Raw genomic sequence first — 24,840 nt, 5'->3', positions numbered from 1 at the left:
CGGTACTGTATGTGTGTGAGCTTCCCTGTAAGAGTGAAAGGCCCACACGTGTCTACAGAAACTCCACCGCATGCTGTACTCTATGTGCTGTGTGTGACGAGGCCACTGAGCTGTATGAGTGTACAGTAGTTTATGCTAGATAAGATAAGAGCCTGATTGATGCCCCAACAAACAATCACATCCTCCTGAAGCTCACTGGTGAGGTAAACTGACAAAATGATTGTTCACTGGGGCTATGAACAATTGCTATTCAGTTCAGAAGTATGGGATATTTAAACAAAGGACAACTTGGTCAATATTTGTTGTTAAATATCTTCTGTCATTCATCCTTTATGTACATTTGTAAAATAAGAAAACATGACATGAAAATACAGCAAATGGGGTCTTGTCCAGAACTTGAGGTAACAGGAATAATTTAGAATAGACTGCTATCTTTTACAGTACATATCCATGCACCCAGTGTGTGGACAGACCTTTGGTCTAGGTCTGTCTACTGTAGGTGTATTTTTAATGGAACTTCACACCATGTTGATGTTCCTGCCTTCATTGTATGCATAACCGGCAGATTAACTGCACCACCATGACACATGAATCAACACAGTAAGATCACCACATGCAGACGAGCTGTTGCTCAAACACTGAATTTCTCATGTGAGGCTAAGGTGTGTTAGCTGGAAGAGAAACTGATCCAGAAATAAACATGTTCAGAGCAGTAACAAAGGCTTGCAGTCAGTGAGCTGTGTCATAGTAATACAGTAACTGGTTTCTCATTGATTACCTTAGCTATATGGAACTGATGGAACAGTTTCCACAACTAGGCTTGGTATTTGGTAGAGAAGACTGCTCTTTGTTGACTGGGACACCTAACATTCCGTACAAGGGCGGTGAGCGTTCCACACGAGTTTGGCACAAGCCCTATCCTCCATCAACCTGTGCTGCTGGTGGGAACACTGAAGTTCCCAAGCATCTCGCCTTGGTAGGTAGCCTCACTGACAGCCACTCACAGTACAGCTACTATGATCACAGCCAGCCCAGAGCTGGTGGCTCTCCGTGTGTTATTTAGTATTTCCGTGTGTGATGAGATAAAGGGACTTGACTAAAAATAATATGCATAACATTTGATGTTCTCACCACACTTTGAGTGCTATGGTTTCTCTGGCCTCTCCTGCTTAAAGTTCTGTTCCAATCAGCCATTACAGGCACTATGTGGAATCCAGCGAAATTCTATGTGCTGTTTGCTTAAGTGGCATAATGATAGTTTGGTTGTTGATACAGAACACTAGTCATGGATTGAAGCCAGAACAGCATATGAATCCAAACCATGAACGTTTTTAGCAAATTCAAACTGATGGAAACATTCCTGCTCAACAGGAGGGTGGGCTTTAGGTGTGACATCCTGTTTCTCTATTTAACTCCAAACCCAGTGTGCTACACTCTTCTGACCTCACCATGATTCTCTACCAGCAGGTTCCTTTCTTTTATATGCCGACAGATAATACTAAGCGATGATGTGATTTCTGATGAATCTGACAATTGCCATGGGAGATGCAAGTTCAGACGTCTCCTGGTTTACAAGGCTGCGTGTTGTGTTAGGTGTTGTCACTGTCTTCAGGCTCTCTGTCTATTCCACTGTGCCTCCACCTCACAGTCCTTTCACTTTGATTTATCGTCTAGCCTCTCTGAAGTCTGAATGCTGGTATCAGGGTGTGTTCTACACACAAGAATTTCATGCTGTCTCTATATGAGAGTTCTTATTATGCCAAACCTTAATCAGTTGGATCAGAGGTTAAGTCATACTGTAGGCCTGCTGGTTACTGCGATGAGCTTGAATGGTGGAGTTGAGATCAGTGAAAAAACACCAAACTACAACGTATTCCAGTATTGTCTCATAGATTACGTGTACAGATCTAAAATATGACCATATATTACAGTAATCACAATTTTAAACACAGACATAGACTAAACTGTAAAGACTAAGTTAACAAATAAGTACACACATTTGTTAGGCCTAGTAGCTTATTCCAACATCAAATCAGACAAACCAATTATTTCCCACTATTAATTATGTTTCATGGCAGCAGACACACCACAAAATCATTGAAGTGTGTAAGTGAAAGTGGCATAGCAAAACCTAGGCTCACTGTATCTTGATATGTATCTTAAGGGAGAACTGTAGCAACTGTCTATATACTGTGGCGTTTAAAACAATATGTGCTTCAGGCCACTACCATTACACTGATAGAAAACGTGTCTAGAGATGTCAAAACCACCTCCTTTCAACTTTGTCAAGTAGAAAAAACACTACTGTTGTTGAAAACATGCCTGTCATTCACCTGAGATGTAGCCTATAAAGATGGAAACCAAGTGTTAACTGCCTGTTGCTCTTGCCTGTTGACTTGAAGAAGTACTTTTTGGTGACTTTATCAGTAGGCTACACTAAGCAAATGAAATATTTTGCTCACTTGCTGTAAGGACCAACCAGTATTCCTTATAATGCCCTAACCATAATTTCTATAATTTGCATAGGACACGACACGCAAATGAGACATTTCATCAATCAATGTTAAATTGATTGTAGACTACGGTCATAAGAAGCGCTGTTGTTTGAAACATTTTCACAGCAGCCAGGTTACTCCGTGGGTGACTTTAAACTTATGCCTATCCTTGTCATACTTACAATTAATTTCAAAATCGGTGTCTAATAGTGACACTATTAATCTCTATATTTCAGATGTCAAACAAACCTTTCAGTCGTGCTCTCTTCGTTCCAGTTTTCGCGGGCGTCCCGTGTGAGCTCTGGTGTTGTAATAACTCCGCGTGGACCTGCTTGGATTTGACATGAGGGTGGATCACCTGTAAACGTGAGGGCGTCACACCTGACACTAGACTACGCCCTTCAGAACGACCTGCAATTCTAACATGAACTCGTGAAAATATCCATGGAGCAACATTCAGCGCTATTATGGCTATACGCCAATATTCACATTATTGTCAAGAGAACTTCCTGTCTCCCGCCTACTTTTGCAGAATGGATATTTGACATGACCATTTATGGCAAAGCTGGTTAACTTTTGAATGCCTGGAATGTTACAATTTGGTTTGGCAAGAATATGCTAAAACCATAATGAACATTAAACAGGCTTTAAGTGACAACTGAGGTAGACATCTGACTATACTGTGTCTTGGCAATTAGGCCTACAACAAAAAGTAACAACAGGTGAATGGGACAACCATACTAGGCTACATATGTTCATGTCAAAAATACTGCAGTAAAGTGCAGTATGATGTGCAATTTAGTTTTCCATGTCCAAAACATTTTCTGCATATGAACTACAAATAAGTTCTCCAAAACACAGTTTTGACACTTAGTAGTAGTTTGATAGTTTTGAAATTAGTGCAGTTATTTTTTTGAGAGGGAAGGCCTACAACTTGACATCAAAAGGTGGGCTAAGTAATATCAGCAGTCCACTTATGAGCCCATGTTGGCCTATTTGAGAATTAGTATCCTAGTTAATAATATCAGCAGTCCACTTATGACCCCATGTTGGCCTATTTGAGAATTAGTTTCCTAGTTAATAATATCAGCAGTCCACTTATGACTCCATGTTGGCCTATTGGAGAATTAGTATCCTAGTTAAAGGAGAATTCCGGTGTGATATTGACCTAAAGTGTGTTGAAACATGATACCGAGTGTGAACGTATGTCTCATAGCCCACCTCGGCTTGTCCCCTGTACTCAGAAATAATTCAGTGGAAATGCATGGATTCCAGTTGCTGCTACCGGAAGCAACTGAATCCATGCATTTCCAATGAATTCGTTTTGGAATCTGACCCCTTATCATACCTGTTTGTTCGTACTCGTCGCACTATTTAAAATTCCTTAAGGTACTGTCTGTATAAATCATCTTGTGAATAATCTACCAGTGCTTTTTCAAAGTTCTCCATGTCTTGTTTTAAATGTCAAGGCCCTCGGAAGTCTACCAATGAAGTATGGAGCTACTTTGAGCCTCGTAAATAGTGTAAAACAGTGATTTATTTGCATGGCTAGGCCGATGCCCGAGGCACCACAACGAAACCCTGTTGGTAGCATTGGCTAACTAGTGCCAGATTTCTGAGTGCAGGGGACAAGCTGAGGTGAGCTATGAGACATACGTTCACACTCGGTATCATGTTTCAAGACACTTTAGGTCAAAATTACACCGGAATTATCCTTTAATAATAGCCTACTCAAGCATTCCCTGGGCCTACTTATTTTTTGATTGAAAGAATGTGTTGAAACTGGGATTTTCTTCCGTAGTCTACCTAAACAATTAAGCAAGAGTGAACTTGCCTGGTTCACTGGAACTACAGTACATCCCCTTTCCCACACATGATTCATGATTTTAAAATATCGTGTTCTATTCTCAGGTAATAGGAAGAATAAGCCCCCATCCTGTGTATAATCCATGGTGATTTGTCACTAGAGGTATTAAGTCTTCAGGCTCAGCGGCAGTAGTCTCTCTAATGGCCAGGTAGTGCAAGGACAGGAGGTAGTTGCTATAGGAACCCAGCCAGACCAACATTACTACCCCACCTAGAGAAGTGGAGGGGGCCCCAGTCTGGGTGTGGAGGCTGAGGGAGAGGCAGCTCTCTGGCATAGTTTACCAAGCGCTGATGTCACAGCGTGGGGCGAGGGAGGCGTGGGGCCTATACATACCAACATAAGGTGTGGCAAACTTTTGATTCATTGAGGTTTTCCGCTGGTGGAAAATACATTTTTATATTAAAATTTTTATATTTATATGTTCATGCTTTGGCAAGTGTGGTAAAATAAGTCCAAAGAGGTGTAAATTCAGTTTTGTATCAATTTCTCTCTTTTCATCAAAAACAAAAACCCATCACCAGTGAATGGTTGGTGGCACATATGACACATGACAGATGTTGTATGACCTCAAAGCTGAATGAAATGTATTTCTCGGAATGAGTCAGGTAGAGGATTTCATCCCAGACGTCTGTCTCTATGACGGCAGGTTAAGACGACTGACAGGTGGGGATGTTGAGATTGTTCTGCCAGGTCAATGAATCAGCATGAAACCAAAAGAGACCATGCCTGAGCAGAGATGTCATCATAAAGAAGAGGCTGAGGTTTGGGAGTTGTCTTGAGATTAACGAGAACAAATTAGTAATGGGGGGGGGGGGGCTTGGTTGCGCCACCAGGGAATAAAGTTGTTTTAGTTCCTCACAGATAAAGACAATAGGCCACACCAGAGGTAACATGCTAAAGATCTGAGCCGTCTACGCTTATCCTGTGGTTAAACCATGTGGTTTCTCCTCATACCAGTGAGGACACCTCTACATTTTACATCCACATCATTATCAAATCATTGCAAACAAATCTGCAAGCTTAACTGCCTTAATCCCAGTTAAACCTGTAGAAGTCATTCTGTATACCTCTTGCGATATTAATGTTGTATTTTTTTTAAGATAAAAAAAACAAGTCATGAAAGCGCTAGGTTATAAAAATGGCACATTTATTGCTACAGAACGGTCATGTACATGACTTCATTGAATAACTACAAGATGAAAAACAACAGGCAATGGCCTAATATAAGCTGGCTTGAAGAGAAACTCCAGCACACAAACCTGTGTGGACACTTCTACTTATCAGAAAAAGTAATCATAATAATAACAATAATAACAACTATAATAATTATAATGAAAAACAAAATAAAAAAGTCCAATGGAAACAATAATTAAAAAAAAAAAAAAAAATCAAATGAAATCAAAAGAGGAACGCATACACACACGCACACACACACACACTGAAAATACATGAAAAGAAAAGGCTTGAGGCTCATCGCCTCACACTGGAAAGAAAGTGTAACTGTCGCTTTTTTCTTTTTTGTTTTAGTTTTCTCCTCTGAATCACTGCTGCAGGTTTGGATGGTACCCACGTCTCCCTCTGTCCTCAGTCCGAGGGCCACCGCCCACTACGCTGTACAGTCTCGTCTCGTAACACACGCTAAAATAACTTTTTTAAATAGTAAAATAAAGTAACAAACTGTTTCACTGCGAATGATTCCAAAAACCTACAAAGTGGAATATTTTTGAATTGGACATTATTTACTCCCGTTTTACATTGATTTACTCAATATTCCTGGTATAAAATGATAGCCCCTGGAAAAAATAAGCCAAATATAATTTGTTTTCAAATTTAGCTTTCATTTTTTTTCTTTTCTCTAGAATAGGGTGCGCTAGTCTATTCCATAGCAAAAGGGCACTAGACAAAAGAAGTCTTATAACAAAAAGCCAGGCACTGATACATGGTAATTCTCTGCTTACTGTATTTTTCTTCACTTAATTGCATCACAAGTAACAAGAATGAAAAAGGCCACAGTCCATATATTTTCACTATTACATATGTCTATAATACTCTGAAATGATCATGTTTAAAACCACTGCACAAGGATGGCTGTTTAAAAATACAGAGGAATGAGAGAGAATGACTACTCAGGAAGAATAAAGTCAGCCTCAGAGCTGTGGAGCCTCCTGCTTTAATTCCTCATCAGTTTGAAGATGGGTGTAAAACCCTCCGGTCAGCTGCTCTACCGATTAGTTTGTGCTTGTTCCAAGGGCTGAGTAGGGGGACTACTTCCTTAACGGGACTATTCACCTCTCCTCCTCTGTTCTTGACCTCTCCAAGCCCCACATCTACACACAGTATGGAAATTAAACAGGGCCAAAAAAGACAAAAAAGAAATAAATATATATGGAAGACTACACAAATTGCATACTTAACTTGACTGACAGGTGCCTGTTCATTCTAGCAGGACTGAAGACAAATGGAACTGGTTTTTAATTAGTAACAGTGTGTTCTGCTATGCCGTCATTTGCCTTTGTGTATTACTGTTTATTTCGGCTCTGCTTAAGACAATCATTTGAATTACACTGGTAATTTAAAACTTAGAGTAAATCATTATTCTCCATTCACAGCAAGTGATGGAGTTTCCACAGTTTAATGACACTGAAAGGGTCAGAAGAGTTTTTGTTAATGGTTGGCAGTGGGTGACAGATATCCAGCTAATCTTCACTTTGATTTTTTATTTATTTCCCATAATAAGTGAACCCACAGCTGGGAAGCAATTGGGCTCCAATGATTGTTCAGTTTATTATTATTTTTCCAAGTTACAAAAATTAGCACTTCTTGCAAAAAACAAATTTGACACACAACCACTTCTTATAAAATGCATTGTTTCCCCATTCCTTTATGTGCACTGAAAAACACATCGATAAATGACCAAATATCAGCTATATTTTGCTGCCTGTGTGGGACATTTACTGCATCTCTAGATATTTGCCATGACGAGATTTACACGATAGAGAACCCTCATTTGGAGACAAGACATAACCTGGCCTCAAACCCAAAGCAAGCTGTAACAACTGCTAAAGCACAACATGACAAACTGGTTCAAATGCAAGGTGAAATATTCACAACCAAACCTAAAAAAAAAAAAAAAAAAAGAAATGTTTTGGCCTTACTTTCTGGCTGTAATGAGAAAAAAATCTTAAATGAGTGATGGAATGAGACAAGCAACGTCTGACGGAAGTGTTTAACACTAAGGGAATTCTTATGTGGATGGCAAACCAATGGCAAAGACAATGGGCATCACTTTACTTGGATAGTCCGCCCACAAAGACTTAACAGATCATGTTGAGATTCAGGTTCAGTATGTAAAAGTGTTGTTGAACAATTACTGAACATCACCTGAACCAAACCAAACCCCTAACCTTAATCATACACTTGAATTAAAGTATGTAAAAGTGTTGTTGAACAATTACTGAACATCACCTGAACCAAACCCAACCCCTAACCTTAATCATACACTTGAATTAACAGAGTGTCAACAGTTGATAATCTGAGCATCTGTACATAGTCTAAAGTGGACTATTCATATAAAGTGTGGCCAAAAAGCGCTGCCTTGATTGCCCATTGTGTGACAACGCACTGCATGACATGCCTCTCAAGGTCTAAATACTGTCTACTATCAGCCCAGCAGTAACGTGGGAAAATAAGGACTTCTTCACACTCTCTCCTTCAGAGACTAAGAATCGTCTGACACTGATATAACAGAAGGCGATTCTGTTGGTCTGCGTTGGTCAAGTCTAATGATGGCATCTGACAAAAAGCTGTTCCAGGCTTCAGACCCATGATGGCAGCGCTTTAGGAGAGCTGAAGAGTTGGGGGCTGAATCTGACAGCCACCACTGGACGCTGTGTTTGGCACCTGCCTTGGACCAACAGATGGTGCGCAGCTAGAGAACGGTTCATCCCCTCACTCTGCTGTCCGAAAGTAATCACCCTCGACAAAAATGACAATTTCCCCCCTGCCTGTTATGACTATTTACATTTTTATATCCAAAATACAATTAAAAATGGCAATGTAATGACTATGGAGCATGAAACAAATACTATATACCTTTTCATTTTCCATTCCCAGAGTCCCTCAAACAAATGTTCCCGGAAATACAGTATAAACATAACAATAAAAAAGAAGATTCTGAAGCATTTGACCTCACTACATTTTCAATGTGACACATTTTTTTTCAAAACACACTGAATTACTTTTGTCATCTTTTAACAAAAGAAGAAAAAAAGAACTGATACAACATAGTTCTAAACACAAAATAACAACAGTCTACATGTAAAAATATAACTTTTACATACACAATTTCAAAATTATGGTAGGTTTGCATTTGTTGCATACAATTTACAAATGTCAGTGTGTCCTTTTGACAGCTGAGTAGCAGTGAGTGGTGCTGATGGATGTCCGGTCCCTAAAGTTCTGCCCGCACAGTCACTGATGTCAGCGTGCTTCAGCCATCACGTCACTTTCAGAAAAAAAGTAACACTGGAGTGCTTCTCGTATAGCTCCACCCGACGATTAGAGAAAATAATTCATCCCCCCCCAACAATTTCTCCTCTCGAAATTGACACCTTTTTTTCAATAATATCGTATATATTTCTACATTTATATATATTGATTTCTAATAGATTCTTTTCCAGTTTCAGTGCCTCGTGTTGATTGGATAAGCGAAACCACAGAGGGAGACACAGCAAAAGTGTGGTCTCCTTTTTTTTTTTTCTTCCCCGACAGAGAAACCAGAACAGACAAAGAATAAGAGAAAGTTTTTTTTTAAAAAAAGAGAAAAAAAAAATCAGTTTTACACATACAACCACACATTTGTACTGAAGACTACAGTGGCCCACGGACAAGCCCATATTGATAAAAAGCTGATAGCTATAATACAACGCTCAATAACAGACGTGTCGCTCACTATGGAAACAAATCCAGCTGCGAGGGGTGAGGAAGGGGCCGAGGGGGGGGTCATGGAGAGGGCGGGGCTGGGGGGAGGGGCATAACTCACTCAAAACAGGTTATTCTCCAGGGACACGCCTTCTAATTACATATAAGCATTACAGTACATTAAATACAGTTTATCCAAAAAATACTTTTTTTTCCTTTTTCCTTTTTTTTAAATCCCAGGCTGTAAAAAACCTGACTGCATAGACCTAATGACCTAATAAAACGATTTTTCCCTAAGCTTGCATCCTAAAAAGTCCCAATAAGGTCCTCCTTCCTCACGCTGTGTGATGATATGGACTCTAAAAAGGCACATTGGTAGAAGTGTAGCATGTCATAGTTGCATCTCTGGGGGGGGGGGGGGGGTGGTTGGCTGAGGGGTCAGGGGTCAAAGGGGAACACTGGGGGGGGGGGGCGGGGGGGTGGGGGTCAGGAGCTGTGAGCGGCTAGACCAGGGCAGAAAACAAAACCAAACACACGGAGAAGTCAACAGCCAGAGTGATGGGAGTGATGGAGCCACTGGGTTCCTGCTTCTCTCCTGCCCGTGTTCACACTGACCAGCCGTTACCTTTCTTGCCCCTGACCGAACGTCTGCTCCCTTCTAATCAACCCGTCTTTCTTCTCCTCCTCTCTCTCTCTCGCTCGCTCCACCCTTTCACAGTCCTCTTTGCTGGGACTAGGAGCGGAAAGATGTGATGACGGCCTCCCCCTCTCCTCACTGCAGTCCCCCTCTCTCTCTGTTCAGTGGCTGTGCTGTGGGCTCTGGGATGTGTGTATCTGTGTGTGTGTGTGGATGTGTGTGTGCTGGCTTAGGAGTCACTATAGGGGCAGCATAATCTTCACTTCCCCTGTTCTCTCCTGCACAACCATGCTGCAGTTGCCTTCACACACTGTCCCGTTCAAATTCATCTGCTCTGAATTTAGAAGTACACTTTTTGTCATTATTGCGAGTTTCAACATGATTTTTCAATTTCTACCACAGATTGTAATCACTTTTCTGTTTTGTTTTAGTTGGAAACCCCCTCGTTCTGTTCCCGCCCCCTCAAGACCAGTGGGATTGATTGACTCGATTCATCTCTTTTTGTTTTCGACGTCCGACAGGAAGTCAGGCACGACCGCAGGTCCCACAGTGTGGAGTAGATTGCCGTTCGGTCTGAGGGCTGCACCAGCCCTGCAATGTTGGTACAACATCATGATATGTTTTGAGGAGTCCCCCATCGATTTTTCGCGCACATATTCTTTTTCTTTTAATCCTGTTTTTTTCTTTTTTTTAACTTTTTTTTTTAAATGTACGTTTCTTTTTTTTTTTCTTTTAAAATTGGGAATGCTGAAAAGAACAGAAAAGGAAAAAGGTCTTGTGTCTCTTCTTTCCTTCACCAGTGTACATATGCCAGTATTTCTACAGAAGACATAAGACAGGTCAGGAAAAAACAAAAAAAGTTGGTCGGTCAGATGGTTGACTGAATTACTGAGCTGAATCATGGTCTGGTTGATTGGTTGGCTGATTGGTTGGTGGGAATCAAGTGACGTTGTCAAAGGAAGTGGTCGGTCATCGCCTTGATGAACTCTGGCAGCTTGGACCTGGAGGAGGAGAGAATGGGGTTAGGAGGACCACCCGAGGCAGACCGCATGCTAAGCTACCGCAGAGAACACCGAGGCTGCCCGACTTCTCGCTCACCGCAGTCTCACCACAGAGGGAGTGTGCTCACTCTAACGCCAAAGCATCATCTACATCACATTAACAGTCCTCAAGCTCTTTTGAAGGCAGTATGGACATTTTGTTGGTGGCTCTTGACATAGTCGGCAGATGGGAAAAAGAGGTAGATTCTGATATAGAAGTCTGAAGGCCTTAGTGTTCTCTGCTGTTGCCGGACTTCCCTTAACCTCTGCTTAAATCACTCAAGTATCAGAAAAAAAGAACAACAAATGAAGACAACACAAGACAAAGCCTAAATTAATTAATTGGTGAGTTGACTACAGAAGTGCAGGTACACTGAGGGCAGCTACTGAACCTGTGCCTATATGGTGGCAACACAACAAATGGGAGCACTAATGCATGAGGTGTAAAGACAAACAATATCATCTGCAGGTGATTGAGGATGTCATTTTCCTCGGTGGTGTGCTGAACAACAAGAGAGTCACATTCATGAATACATCTACATAAAAGCCAGGTGAAGGCAGGGGGTGGAGGAGTGTGTGTGTGTGTGTGTGTGTGTGTGTGTGTGTGTGTGGGGGGGGGTTACAGGAACAAAAATAGCGCACACACATAAACACACACACACTCATGCGCACACACACTCACACGCACACACATACAGTCATTCACACACAAACGCACGCACGCACGCACAAACACACACTCAGATAACACACTTAATGCCAATCTGTTGTTAAAATGTACCCAGCCTTTGATAAATGGAAAGGGTTTGTGAAGTCCCATTGTTAAGCCATTACTGCCATCCACAGCGAACTCAGTCTCAGCTCTCTGCATTTGCAACCAATTAGAGCGTCTGTATGCTGGCAGAGTAAAGCCTGATTTCCACTCTAATCTGCTGAACTGGACAGATCTGAGGCGCTTGCCCGAGTGTCCAGGGAAGCCTTAAGGCAAAAGACAGGAGCTGGACGGTCAGTGTAGGGGGACTGAGTGCATTATGGATTCTTTTTAATTACTCATCTTTGTTTTTTATTTCCATAATAAATTGTTGCACTTGACGATGTTAAAGAAGAACCCAATTGAGAATACTTTAGCTTATTTTTTGGTACACGTGTGCAACAGCAGATTAGTTTAAAGTGGAAGTATTCTGACCATGTCGGGGCTTTTTACATTTGTCCCATAGGGTTGGAGGCGTCGCCCATGCTGTGGTGGCCACCGGCCAGCGAGAGTGAGGCTCCGTCCGACGAGCCCTTCTCCTCCTCGCGCCTCTTCAGACACGCAGCCTTCGGGTTCAGGTTCCTCTCTGCAGCATGCACACACACACACACACACACACACACACACACACACACACACACACACACACACACACACACACACACACACACACACGTGGAAGAGAGCAAAGAATGCCTACATGAGCCAGACTCAAGGACAAGGAGGAGCGCTCACCTTTCACCTGTTATTCTTAGTGATAGCCAAGATTCAGTCTGATATTGCACCACTCTAAATACTGGCAAGCCTAGAGCATGAGCAGAGCAGAGATAAACTACAGTTGAGACAGCGCCCTCAAGTGGAGCAGTGGAGAAATTCAAATCATTAAGTAATCCTCATTGAAGAAGTATTATGGCTTCAACTGTGCTGTGTGAACATTTTTTATACTTATTCATTCATACAAAATGATCCATTCATTTCAGACGATGGGACAGTTTTATTTGTTTCTATTTCACTCGGACCCAGGTGAGCTAGCCCAGGGCATCCTTATTGAACGTGCCCATCCTGATGATGAGATTACATTACATTTCATGACATTACATTTAGCAGACACTTGACCAAAGTGACTTACATATGTCAGCTATATTACAAGAGATCACATTGTCCCCGGAGCAACTTGGGGTTAAGTGCCTTGCTCAAGGGCACAACGGTGGAAGCTGGGAATTGAACCGACAACTTTCAGGCTACTGCACGCTAGCCCAGCTCCTGAACCGCTCCACTACCACCACCACCACCATGCAGAGATGTGGTGCTGTGGAGCCGGTCCCCTCTCACCCACTCACCCACACACCCACACCCACACCCACACCCACACACACACACACACACGGTCCCCACTTACCCCTGACTTGCTGCTCCAGGCTTAGTATGACGGCGACGGCCTGGTGTAGTATGAGCAGCTTGGTCTGGGGCTTGTCGCTCTTCAGGTGCAGCTGCACCATGCGGCCCAGCTCCTTAAAGGCCTCGTTGATGTCGCGCACACGCAGACGCTCGCGCGCGTTGTTGGCCATCCTCCGCTCTCGCTCACGCTCAATCTTCTGCTCTGGGGTCAGGTCCTCATCGTCGTTATTACTGTTGGGACGTGGAGCATCGGGCAGCACAGGACACACGGGGGGGGTGGGGGTGGGATGGGCAGACAGACAGACGGACAGAAATTAGCTTGGAATCCCTCAAGTACAGAGCCAGCAGCTCTTTTTCTCACAATTGTGATTGAGCACTGAAATGTTATGGCCATGCACACACAGCTGAAATGTTATGGCCATGCACACACAGCTTCAACCAAAGACAGCGTAATCTGTGGACAGTCCATAAAGGCCACTGGACTACTTCCACCGCACTCTCACAACACAGCAATGCAACAATGGACATCTGAGATTCGGGGCAAGGGGGGGGTCCACATGTGTCAGGTTGCTCATTCCAGGTGAAAGCTCGTAAACCTGGCTGGGTTTACCCTAGAATGTGGGGTTGCACCAGGTGCGTTTGGAATTTGGAGAGGGCCTACACTCATGTGTGAGGGGCAGCTAAAACCAGGCTCAAGACCATGGGGAGTGTGGAATATTTTGGAAAAGATTATTTGTCAATTATGCATAATGTATACGTGCAAGTTTTGTGTATAGGAGTGTATATATAACATGCATTACTCATGAATTTTGTAGAAATGATATTGCCAATGTGTAAGGCATAATTACTTGATTTTTTTTTTTTTTTAAAACTGAACTGTACATTCGGCTGTACATTGTGGGTGTTTCCTCCATTTAACTGCCCCTCAAAGCACACTGTTCACTTCATCGAAATCCCACTGAGGAGTTGAATGAAGTGAGCACTGAAGACACGGTTACCTAGATCTTGACCTATCTAGACCCTTGAGGTCCTTGTTGTCTGGATCCTCCTTCTTGGTGTCCACGGACTTGCTGTCCTGCAGGTTCTCATCGCCCTCGTCCTCGGACTTGATCTCGGAGCTGACGGACGAGGCGCTCTGGCCCTGAAGACCACTGGAGAGAGCTGAGGAGGAGAAAAAAGGAGAGGGAGAGGGAGGGAGAGAGAGAGGGAGGGAGAGAGGGAGGGAGAGAGAGAGGGAGGGAGAGAGAGAGGGAGGGAGAGAGAGAGAGAGGGAGGGAGAGAGGGAGGGAGAGAGAGAGAGAGGGAGGGAGAGAGGGAGGGAGGGAGGGAGAGAGGGAGGGAGGGAGAGAGAGAGGGAGGGAGGGAGAGCGATGGTTAGTACAACACAATGTAAAGGGCTTGGCCCAGCTGATGGTTTCTGCGCTCTCCTCGGATGGTGGCCTGGCATGCTGAGTTGTATTGAGTATTTGAGTGTTTCTGCGTTCTCCTCTGATGGTGGCCTGGCATGCCGAGTTGAGCTTTGACTGGTTGACAGATGAGGTAAGGCACGGCTTCTCGGTCACAGATGAGTGGGAGCAGCCGTACGAGTTAACCACCCCACAGCAAAAAAATAAATGAAAAATATCACTATCGTTTAAGCCTCGGCACTGCGGCAGGCGGCCATCTTGCAGGTCATCTCAAGGACACTAACTGAGCCCACTGAAGTGGTGCCAGCAACCACTTTTTAATCTTTTCGGTAATCAGGAAAATAGGAATATGTCTGAAAATTGAAAACAAACAGAAGCGCAAGCCACAGAGGGAAAGGGATTATATGGACATATGCAGCCTGCGAGTGTACATGTGAGTGTACACTACCAAGTGTGTGTGTGTGTGTGTGTGTGGTATGTATTTGAATGCATCGTTTATGCACCACCGAATACAGAATTATCTAAATCTAATTGCGGAGTGGTATGGAGATTGAGAAAAGGCCCCCAACCCCCACTGAATCCTCCCGCCCCTCCCCATCCAATATGTGGAACACTGTGTCCATTGTTTACCATCACTGGCAAGAGACACACTCTCGCCATCACCATTAAAATCTGCCCCTGCTATTCCCGGCACCCTCTCCATCTCCACGTCCATGCGAGCATCTCCACAGCGCTCTGCAGCTCCTGTGCTTTCAGACCACAGCCCAGACAGTCCCTCTTTCTGCCTGCCAGGAAACGCACAATAAACAGCGCTCGGCCTTTCTCTCTTTTCACCACACACACACTCGCTCGGCCCCTTTTGCTCTCCTCCCAGTGTCGATGCATGCAGGTCCAGACACTCCGTCAGTCAGAAAGGCACCCCAAAAAGCACGGCCCCCCTGACACACTGTCTGCGGGGCCTCTATGTGGACTGACTGGCCCTCTCTAAAAGAGCCCGAGCCCTCTGTTTCCCAGCCCTGAGTGCACAATCCGGCGTCTGTTTACGGATGCGGATGCCAGCGCCGCTCAATGCCCCCTCTGAATGCCCCTCTTCCAGCGCGCAGTCAAAGTCAAATTGACTGTGCCTCTCTTTAAACTTAGACAAAGCAGAGCCATGTGACCTGGCGCAAACACTCCAGGCCCTGTCTGCAGAACAGCCATGAGAGAGAGAGAGAGGGAGGGAGAGAGAGAGAGATACATGTAGAGACAGAGGGAGGGAAAGAGAGGGGGATATAAGTGTGTGTGTGTATATATATGTGTGTGTGTGTGCTTGTGTGCGTGTGTGTGTGTGCTTGTGTGCGTGTGTGTGTGTGTGTGGTGGGGGGTGGACAGAGGGAGTCGGAGCGAAAGGCCGTATGTGGAAGAGCTTGACTGGCTCCCGTGAACTGGACGGGACTGATAGGAGGAGAGGGGGCGGTGGTGGGGACAATGCATCGACTCGGTCCAGGCTGTGTGTGGCGCCCTCCCTCGCCTGCCATCTCCGTCTGGCTGAGTACGTCCCACACAACTCTCTAATTGATTTCTCCACTTTGTGTGGTTTTTTGTGTGCTCACAGGGCCAGTTTGATCCGGTTAAGTCTGGGGGCTTGCAACCCGTCGCTTCGAGCCTCGAGCACCCAATCGAGTCCCAAAAGTCACGGGAGGTGACATAGTGAGCGCACACTAGGACCCTTTGAGTCTGATCAAATCAGGCCTGCACACTCAGGAGAAATGTGGAGCGCATATTACTCCGGCTCATAACGCTATACCTTGACAAGGGCTACAATTCATGGATGACTGTACGCGCGGCCGTAAACAACTTAGCTCTAATCCTGTACACTTGCCCGTCCGTGCACTTCCACAAAACCCGTTACCGCCGCCGCCGCCAAAAGCACAACCCTGACAGCCCTAATGAGGTTAAAAATCAAAGTGAGAACGCCACTCCAAGCTCATATCACTGCCCCTGCACCGCTCCTAGTCTCCCAGAAGCACATTTAAGACAAGAGTGGCGGCGGGGCTGCGGGGCTTAAGAAACTCCCTCCAGCGTCAAAGTGAAGTCTGGGAGAAATCCGACAGCGGGAGGCAGGAGGAGAAAAACAGAGTGGCCTTTACTACTTCCCTTGGTCTATAATTCACAAATAATATTTTGATAGTGAGTACATTATTTATAGTGCTTGACTGGGGAGTGGCGCTGCGCTGAAGCCCAGGCTGTGGCTGTGTAACTTTGTTTCCCTGTTTTGTTTTATGGTGCTCAACACCTCATTAGTCGCTTGGCTGGGGCTTCCAGGGGGACTTGTTGCCAGGGAGGCAGTTTTCACAGAGCAGTTGCTCACCCCTTTAAACACGCCAGAGGCTAATTCACCCTGCGGCGTCGGTCATATGCAATTTCCTTTTACATATTCATATTTCAACTATACTGTGTGTAAGTGTGTGTTCGGCAGGGTCGTAATTATTTACACATTACACTCTGGGAGTGCCAAGTGCACTGATTTTATATGGTTGGCATGTTGCTGGCTCCAGTTAACTTGACATTTCAGTACAATATTTTTGTTGTTTTCTGCCTACATATTCTACTGTCTGTTTTTCTCTGACCACACAATGGACGGAATTTCTATTCAACATTTTATGACTTATTTAGGACATATTCAGAGTACTTGTAGCTTTTGTAGTTTTATAACCTGAAGTATACCAACTAATGTTAGATCTGTAGTATATTCTCCATTTCCACATATACCAATCATATTCTAAATGTAGAAATGATAATTATGCCAATGTATAAATGTAGAAATTATTTAAAAGAATGCGCCTCAGCATTTTAAAAAAGGGGAAAATGGTTTGGCTTTGTTTTGTAAGCTGGTGTTGGGCATTTCAGCCACGGGGAGCTTGCAAGGGGTATTCTTAGTGTGAGAGATGGCTGCGGAGAGGTGGCACTGTTTTTGTGAAATGGAGTCTGTCGGCGAGAGGCCTTGGCATGCCCGCTCACGGAGCGGTGCCCGCCCTGTGTGTGTGTGTGTGTGTGTGTGTGTGTGTGTTTCTGTGTGTGTGTGTGTGTGTGTGTGTGTGTCTGTGTGTGTGTGTGTATGTGTGTGTGTATGTGTGTGTGTGTGTGTGTGTGTGTGTGTGTGTGTGTATTTTCACTTGCCTCTGTAGGGGTCTGGCTGGCTCAGGTCGGGCGAGGTGGCCGACTGGACGGGCAGCTGTGGGACTGGCACTTGGTTTGGCACAATTGGATGACTGCCACGCAAGCCCACGCCATCCTCACGGTGAGCGCCCACCTGCGCAGAGACAACGATGGAGGGAAAACACATTACTCAGAGGCTAAGAATCACACACACACACACACACACACACACACACACACACACAGCCCCCCCAGAGAACCTTTCCCTAATTTTTTTCTATGATCGTGCTAACACTACTGCCGGTGACCTATAGAGGGCACTCTATCCACACACATAGCAAAAAGAAGTAGCAGTGAGAGGAGAGGAGAAGACAGCATGAAGAAAAGAGTGAAGGGGAGTTCAGGAGAGCAAATATTCAAACAGCAGGAGAGGTAAACAAGTTAGAAAAGAAGAGACTGAGGCAGAAGAAAAGCGAGAGAGAGAGAGAGAGAGAGAGAGAGAGAGAGAGAGAGAGAGAGAGAGAGAGAGAGAGAGAGAGAGAGGGAGGGAGAGAGGGAGAGCAGAGGAGGTAGAGTGGCAGGGAGAGTTAGGGGGAGTGAAGGGGGGGAGCTGAGCACCTCCACGCACCTCTGCGCTCCTTCAGCACTGACACACTGGAAGGAGCCGCTGAGGCAGGTAAAATGCAGAGCCATCTCCCAGGGAGCCTCACAGGAGTGCACTGATTCTCCCCCATCTGGCTTCCATCATGTCCGCCAACACAACTGACAATTATCTTAATGCCCATATGTTTAATTGTGGGCTTCCTAATTCCCCCGACAGAATCTTGAGATCCGTCAGGAATTGCGATTTGGCAGAACAGCTCTCCCTCTCTCCGTCTCTTCTCTCCCTCGCCTGCACTCCACCTTTCTGTATCTATCACTCTCCTCCATTTTTTCTTCACTCTGTTTTTTAAGAAATTTGAGTACCTGCCAGGTCCCCCCCCCCCCCCCGCCTGTAATTCCAGCTAAGCCTCTGACAGCTCCTAGATGTCAGCGACGCCTCCCCAGCTCGATGCAAATATCAGAAAATGTGGAAGGGGGTTTTTGTGGCAGGGACAGGCACGGGAGTGTTCCAAGACGCCATTTGTTTGCTTGTCTTTCATCAGCGCGCGGCCCCCCAAATGCAAAATGGCATACTCCTGGCTGCGGATGGAAGGCTCTGGCGTACATATTTAATGGGGCTTTTTTATATTTCAAGGCTGGAGCGGAGCTGAGCTGAGCGCGTGCTGACGGGAGCCGGCGGTGTGTGTGGGGCGTCGCTGGGGAGAGCAGCCCGCGCGGTGTCGCCCTGTCAGCCGTGCCACCGCTAATCAGGAAGATGGCGCCTCACACCCGCCATTACGCAGCCCCGGAGTCGAGCAGGAGTTTCTGGGTCAAGAGTGGCGGAGCGCCGGAACTTTCTGCGATGCGAGGGGCAAAGGGGCCATCCGCGCGGGGCTGTTGTCGCCCCTGGTGGTGTCGTTGATGTCTTTTGTTTTGTTTTGTTTTGTGTTGTGCTCCCACAGCCCTGATAAATGCGTAGGTTGCACTTTGATTTCATTGTTTCCATGGCACTTTTGACACCACAAAATGAAAGTGCTGGCTGATGCTAAACTAAGTGGCCTATAAAGAAAGGAGGCCATGCCAGCTGAAGCTCAGTTAGTATGAACTAAGAGCACTCTGTATGCCTGTATGAGTGTATAACCTGCACTGGTAGGCTGGCATCCACCCCCCCCCCCCCCCCACACACACTATAATAACTAGGGTTGGCTTTTGACCAAACTCCTCATGAACAGTACTTCATAGATGTTTTTAACAAACATGAGCAAGTATTTAATGTTTATTTTTGTGGGACAAAGAAAATATAATTATGCTCCCCACATCACAGCCTTTCAGTAATCAGTCTCCAGTGATGATAATCTGAATAATGTCAGGAGGTATTCAACAAAACTTTGCTCTCTATTCATGGTAGTGAGTTGGTAGGTCAATATAAAAAACCTAGGCATCATGAATAAAAAACACACACACTGTAAAAACCCATTTGTAGTCATGCCATACATTCAAACAGCCTACTTATGTTGGCTTTTAGAAATAATAGGATGTCGTGTACAGTGTGTCATAAATTTCAGGGTTTTGGTGTTGGCAGTTACTACTGTAGGTGTAAACTTTTACAGAGAGGGCTAGTCTGATTTTTTTAATACATGACGACCAAGGTTTCAGCCAGGTCTTCCCCACACCTCTTCATGGACACACACACGGACACATATACACACACACACAGGACTGAGAGATGTGTAAGACTGTTGTTTAGGGGCAGGAGGTTACATAAAAAAGGACCTGGCATCTGGGCAGTGGTCATGACCTCCCTGCCACTACCTTGGTCAGCACGCATGTGCTACAGCATGAAATTATAGCCCTATCACAAGAGATGCTGTGTCTATGGCTGTGGCAACTCCACAGCATAACACACGTGGCACGGAGAGGCCATGTAAGGCTTTGGCATTTGGAATGCCAGAGGAGGAAGCAGAGGAAATGAAAAAAAAAAGGAGACTTTAGGAGAACACTTCAGACGGAGAGGGAAGAGGCTTTATGATGTAGATCAAATGCTGAAAAACAAAACTCGTGCTCTCGCTCTCTAGTTCACACCAAATTACTCACTGTTCCAGTATGCATCTTAGTGAGTGTATGATGTCGGGTGGTCTGAAAAGTTTGGATGGGGTTCTATGAGGCTTTGAACTAGGCTCTGTGCGTGCGTATGTGTGTGTGTGTGTGTGTGTGTGTGTGTGTGTGTGTGTGTGTGTGTGTTGTGTGTATGCTCGTGTGTGTGTACAATTTTCTTTTTCCTCCCAAAGCTCAAAAAACATGCTGACCCCTGGCCAGTGTTCAAAGAAGAGGGAAAATTGCTTCCTTATGACGGTACAGTAATAAACAGCACTATTACTGCATAAGTGCCATCAGAGGCTGGCTACAGACCAGTAAAGATGAAACGTGACGTTCAGACGATCACAGCGCTCTAATGAAAGCACTGAAAACCTCACCAGGCCAACATAGAAGGAAACAAAGATGGAATAAGAATGAAAGATGAGAAAAATGTAAAAAAAAACAAAAAACAGATACAGTGGCATTTAGGAGATGTGTAAAGAGATTCTATTAAGAAGAGAACATGTGGGGAACAAGTATGGCTAACAGTATTTATACGTGACAGCAACAGCAGGTGTTTGAATCCAGCATCTTCTCTGTCCTAAAGGCTGCCAGTCTTTTGACATGTCATTTTCTACATTTTTGATATGTTGCTGAGTGGATCATAAACGGCCCCTAGCAATGAAGAAAAGTGATTGATAATGACTGACTGACTATTATTGTGTTACATGCTTCAAATGTAAAGCACTTTGAGCTGCGTATGAAAGGTGCTATACAAATAAAGCTTATTATTATTATTATTATTAAAACTGCCAGACAGACAGGAAGTACAAATAATATCTTACTTAAAACGCCAGTCTTTCCACACCACTAGAAATCCGCAAATGGGACTGAATAAGGGGAGAATTTCTTTTATCAGCAACATGATTTTTTTATGGCACAAAAGATGCTAAACAGCTTGTCACTGAATGAAACAGCCTACATGGGAAAACAAAATGTTGGTTCATATATGAAACTTCACTGTGCTGTTATGAAAGCGACAGACCATGGTGAGACTAAATCAACACATTCCAAAGCAGCTCGATCACACAAGGCCTGCCCTGTGCGTGTGTGTGTGTGTGTGTGTGTATGCCGTGTGTGTGTTTTTGCGCGTGCAAGTCTTCATCCCAAGGTCAGCGTCTGAATCAAGAGGCCATCCGTCAAACAGTGATACAATAGGGCGACAAGTTTATGGCCCTAAAAATAGCCCTCGACTCTCACAAACAATTGAAAGTGATGAACAAAAGCATTTGGTGGGATGGTGGGAGGGACCGGAGGAGAAGAGAGGAGAAGGGGAAAAAGCAGGCTTGCTTAAGGAGAATGGTTTACATTATTCTGAATGGTTGGAACAAATTGACTTCCTCTGTGGGCAGAAAAAAAAGGATGTGGGTGGACATCAAACAACTTTGTATTCATCATTGTGGGGTGTCAGGACCTAAAGACGCGCTACAATCGAGGGGAGGTCAAGACATGCGCACTGTGTGTGTATGTGTCTGTATGTGTGTGTGTGTGTGTGTGTGTGTCTGTTCACATGTGCCTGTGTATTGCGTGAGTATTACTTTCCAATTCTCCCTGTAAAGACCAATTGAAAACACTGATGCATTGGTCTGGTTGCAAGAAGGAAGTTTCATTTGGCAGAGAGCGCCACTCTCCTCTTGCTGATGCAAGCCACACACACATAGTGCAGTGTGTGAGCGCCTAACTGTTCCTCTGGCCCTGAATGGGAACCTGGTCCTGTGGGCCAGCACAGCTGCTAAAGATTTAGAGTGCACTGGAACTGCAGATGTAGCGTCTTTAGATGTTAATTCAATTAAAACAGGCCTGGGCCTGTATGCATTGCCAGCAAGAGGCACTGCTCTCTATGCATATGCATATACTTATGTGCGAATGCAAATACCCAGGAGAGAGCAAGCAGCACATACGACCACATGTGAGAGGGCATTAGAACATACAGGTCTTGTTTCCCTTCGTAATTAAGTAAGAGTATAATTGCATGTTTGTGCTTCCTGTTTGTGTAAAGCCTCCCTTCATGGCCCTATTTAAAGAAGAGGGAATTCACGCTGTAGATTCCACAGTCCCAAGTCTGATGAATGAATCGCCGTCTGAATGCAATTTGTCACTGGAGGCTCAAGCATACCTTTCCCATGACTTCATCTTTTTGTCTCCCTCACACATACACGACAGCTGTTCCTCCGTGATCTCCAGTAGAAGTGTCATGTCAGAAGTCTTAGACGCAACGATTAGCCACAAATTTTATGTTTTCATGTCCAAGTTGTTAGGGGCAAACATAAGCAGGCCAGATTAGAAAGCGGATTAAGGGGGAATGTGCTCTTCTGACGGACCGGACCGACTGGACGACGGTGGGAGTGCTGGGTGCGGGGGTGCTCGTCTAAAGGCAGCTTTAATGGGCAGGCCCAGCTTAAGCACTTTAGCTCAGATAAACACAGTCTGGACAGAGCGCACAATCCATCTTTTAGTGCTTCCACTGGAGCCGGGCGGTGTGCTTGGGAGAGGGAGGAAGGGGGGGGGGGTGCATGCTGTGGCACGCTGCAGACAGCAGGGGGCACACTGGGGCTGCAGCTTCTGGGGCGGCCGTGGAAAAGTCGCATCACAAAGCCTGCCTCTGTCAAGCCGGCGTTTCCACGGCGAGGGGGGGAGGGCTCGGGGTCGTCGGCAAAAAAATGGGAGTATAATAGTGTGCCTTTGTGCGTCTTAGACATCCAGACACACACACACACACACACACACACACACACACACACTCTCTCTTCCATGCACTCTCACACATACATACGCGTGCACACATGACTTAATTACCCTTACCACTTCCTGTATTTTAGTCACAGATAAGTGTTTGTGTACCCCCGTACAGTTTCCTGCATATGCAGAGCGATGCCAAAACCACCATTTTCTCAAAACCACCCCCAAACTTTCAAAGTGTGACCACATTTGTGGCACTGACTGAAACTTGTGTCAGCACCTGTGTTGGTCGAGAAGTGAGGGAGTGCGGATGTGGCGGCTACAGTTCTGCTACATAATAACAGACAAGTTCCATTACACATGCACACTCCAAACGCCAGTGTGTCATTCTGTTTCGTGTAAAAACACTGCCTGGACCGGGCAAAAACAGAGCTAAAGCTTTTTAATGAACCACACATCACAGTGTTTTCTGGGCAGGGATTTAGTGACTTTCTGACACCAACAATCTCCACGTCTACATGCCGCATGCAGCTTCCTAGATTTCCCCAACTCAAGCTCCTTTGGTCTCTCCTGTGTTTGGTTTTTGAGCAGGACTTTACGTAACCTGTTTTTTGTTTTTTTTTTGCCGTGGGTGCCCATTTAATCACAGTAAAAGAGAAGGGGGCATCTATTTCCCCTTTCCTGGTTGAGAACAAGATTGGGAGCGCTCACACACACACACACACACACAAGATTGGGAGCGCAGCTCCTCTCTCATCCTGTGCACCTCCCTCCCTCCATCTCCAGCTCCCAAACGGGGTGGAAGTTTAGCTCCCTTTTAAAAGGCCACAGATCGGATGGCTTTTGACCACAATCTGCTATCTCCAGAAGATTTACTGCAGCTTATGGCTCTATTTATTCAGAAGGGAGACACTTTTAAAAGGTATTACTCCGACTCTTTTAAGCTGTAATGCGCCCAGCTCCTGCCTACTAATAGGCCACGCATCCATTTAAACTGCTTAGAGGAACACTCAGCCTCGGTGAACTGCTGAAAGTGTTTAAAGATTAGGTCATAATGACGCACCTACCCTGCTCAACCCTTGACATGTGATGAGGGTTTGCGGATGTTTAGATGTTTAAGTGTGTGTGTGTGTGTGTGTGTGTGTATGGGAGGGGAGATGGGGAATGGTCAGGTCGTTACAGAATGAATAGGTGGGACACTGCGTTATTGTGCCTGCGTGTGTTTGTTGGCAGAGCCAGTGCCACAGGAAAAGCTGGGATGTGTGGGGTTATCTGGTGTGTCTTTACAACATTAGACTGTGAACAAAGCGCATTAGGCAAATCGCTTAAGAAGCAAAGAGCTGCATCCCTCCCCTCCCTCTCTTTCTCTCTTTCCCTCTCTTTCTCTCTTTCCCTCTCTCACGCCGTACTCACACACTGACACCAGTGACAGCAGAGAAACACATGCCTCCCTTCAAACTCCAACCAAACCCCAAACCCCCCCCCCCCCCCCCCCCCCCCCCCCCCCGAGCCTCACTATCCCCCACCCCCACCCCCCACGCTGTCCCCCCCCCCCCCCCCCCCCCCCCCCCCCCACGCCCACGCTGTCCCCCCCCCCCCACCCCCACGCCCCACGCTGTCCCCCCCCCCCCCCCCCCCGAGCCTCACTATCCCCACCCCCACCCCCACGCTGTCCCCCCCCCCCCCCCCCCCTGCTCCGTAACGCTCCTCTCAGACACATCATGAGAGCACCTGCTTTCCCCATGACCTCAGCCTCCCCAGTCTCTGACTCCTGGCTTGTAGGAAAGCAAC

General features: G+C 45.4%; 2 protein-coding genes across 25 annotated transcripts in view; both read right to left on the bottom strand.

Annotated features, from left to right (window-relative positions):
- Positions 1–2,924, bottom strand: part of LOC121679977 (cingulin-like protein 1) — a 38,984-nt gene extending 36,060 nt beyond the window's left edge. Inside the window, exon 1 of the mRNA XM_042059084.1 lies at positions 2,745–2,924. The gene's annotated coding sequence lies outside the window, so the exon portion shown is untranslated. The remainder of the gene's footprint in view (positions 1–2,744) is intronic.
- A 2,564-nt stretch (positions 2,925–5,488) lies between these two features.
- tcf4 (transcription factor 4) overlaps positions 5,489–24,840 on the bottom strand; it is a 162,241-nt gene continuing 142,889 nt past the window's right edge. For 10 of the 24 annotated variants that reach the window (XM_042058469.1, XM_042058462.1, XM_042058460.1 and 7 more), the window contains 5 exons: positions 17,674–17,806; positions 14,107–14,269; positions 13,110–13,339; positions 12,164–12,296; positions 5,489–10,920 (listed from right to left, as the gene is read on the bottom strand). In XM_042058469.1, the coding sequence (XP_041914403.1) occupies positions 10,872–10,920; positions 12,164–12,296; positions 13,110–13,339; positions 14,107–14,269; positions 17,674–17,806 (708 nt within the window). In that variant the 3' untranslated portion in view covers positions 5,489–10,871. Of the gene's footprint in view, positions 10,921–12,145; positions 12,297–13,109; positions 13,340–14,106; positions 14,270–17,673; positions 17,807–24,840 lie in introns of all 24 variants that reach the window. The other 14 variants (XM_042058471.1, XM_042058477.1, XM_042058475.1 and 11 more) reach the window with 3 other exon arrangements.

This window comes from Alosa sapidissima, chromosome 13, assembly GCF_018492685.1.
Source record: "Alosa sapidissima isolate fAloSap1 chromosome 13, fAloSap1.pri, whole genome shotgun sequence".
NCBI lineage: Eukaryota > Metazoa > Chordata > Actinopteri > Clupeiformes > Clupeidae > Alosa > Alosa sapidissima.
The sequence above is the reverse complement of the archived record's forward strand: the minus strand, read 5'-3'. Positions and strand labels throughout refer to the sequence as shown.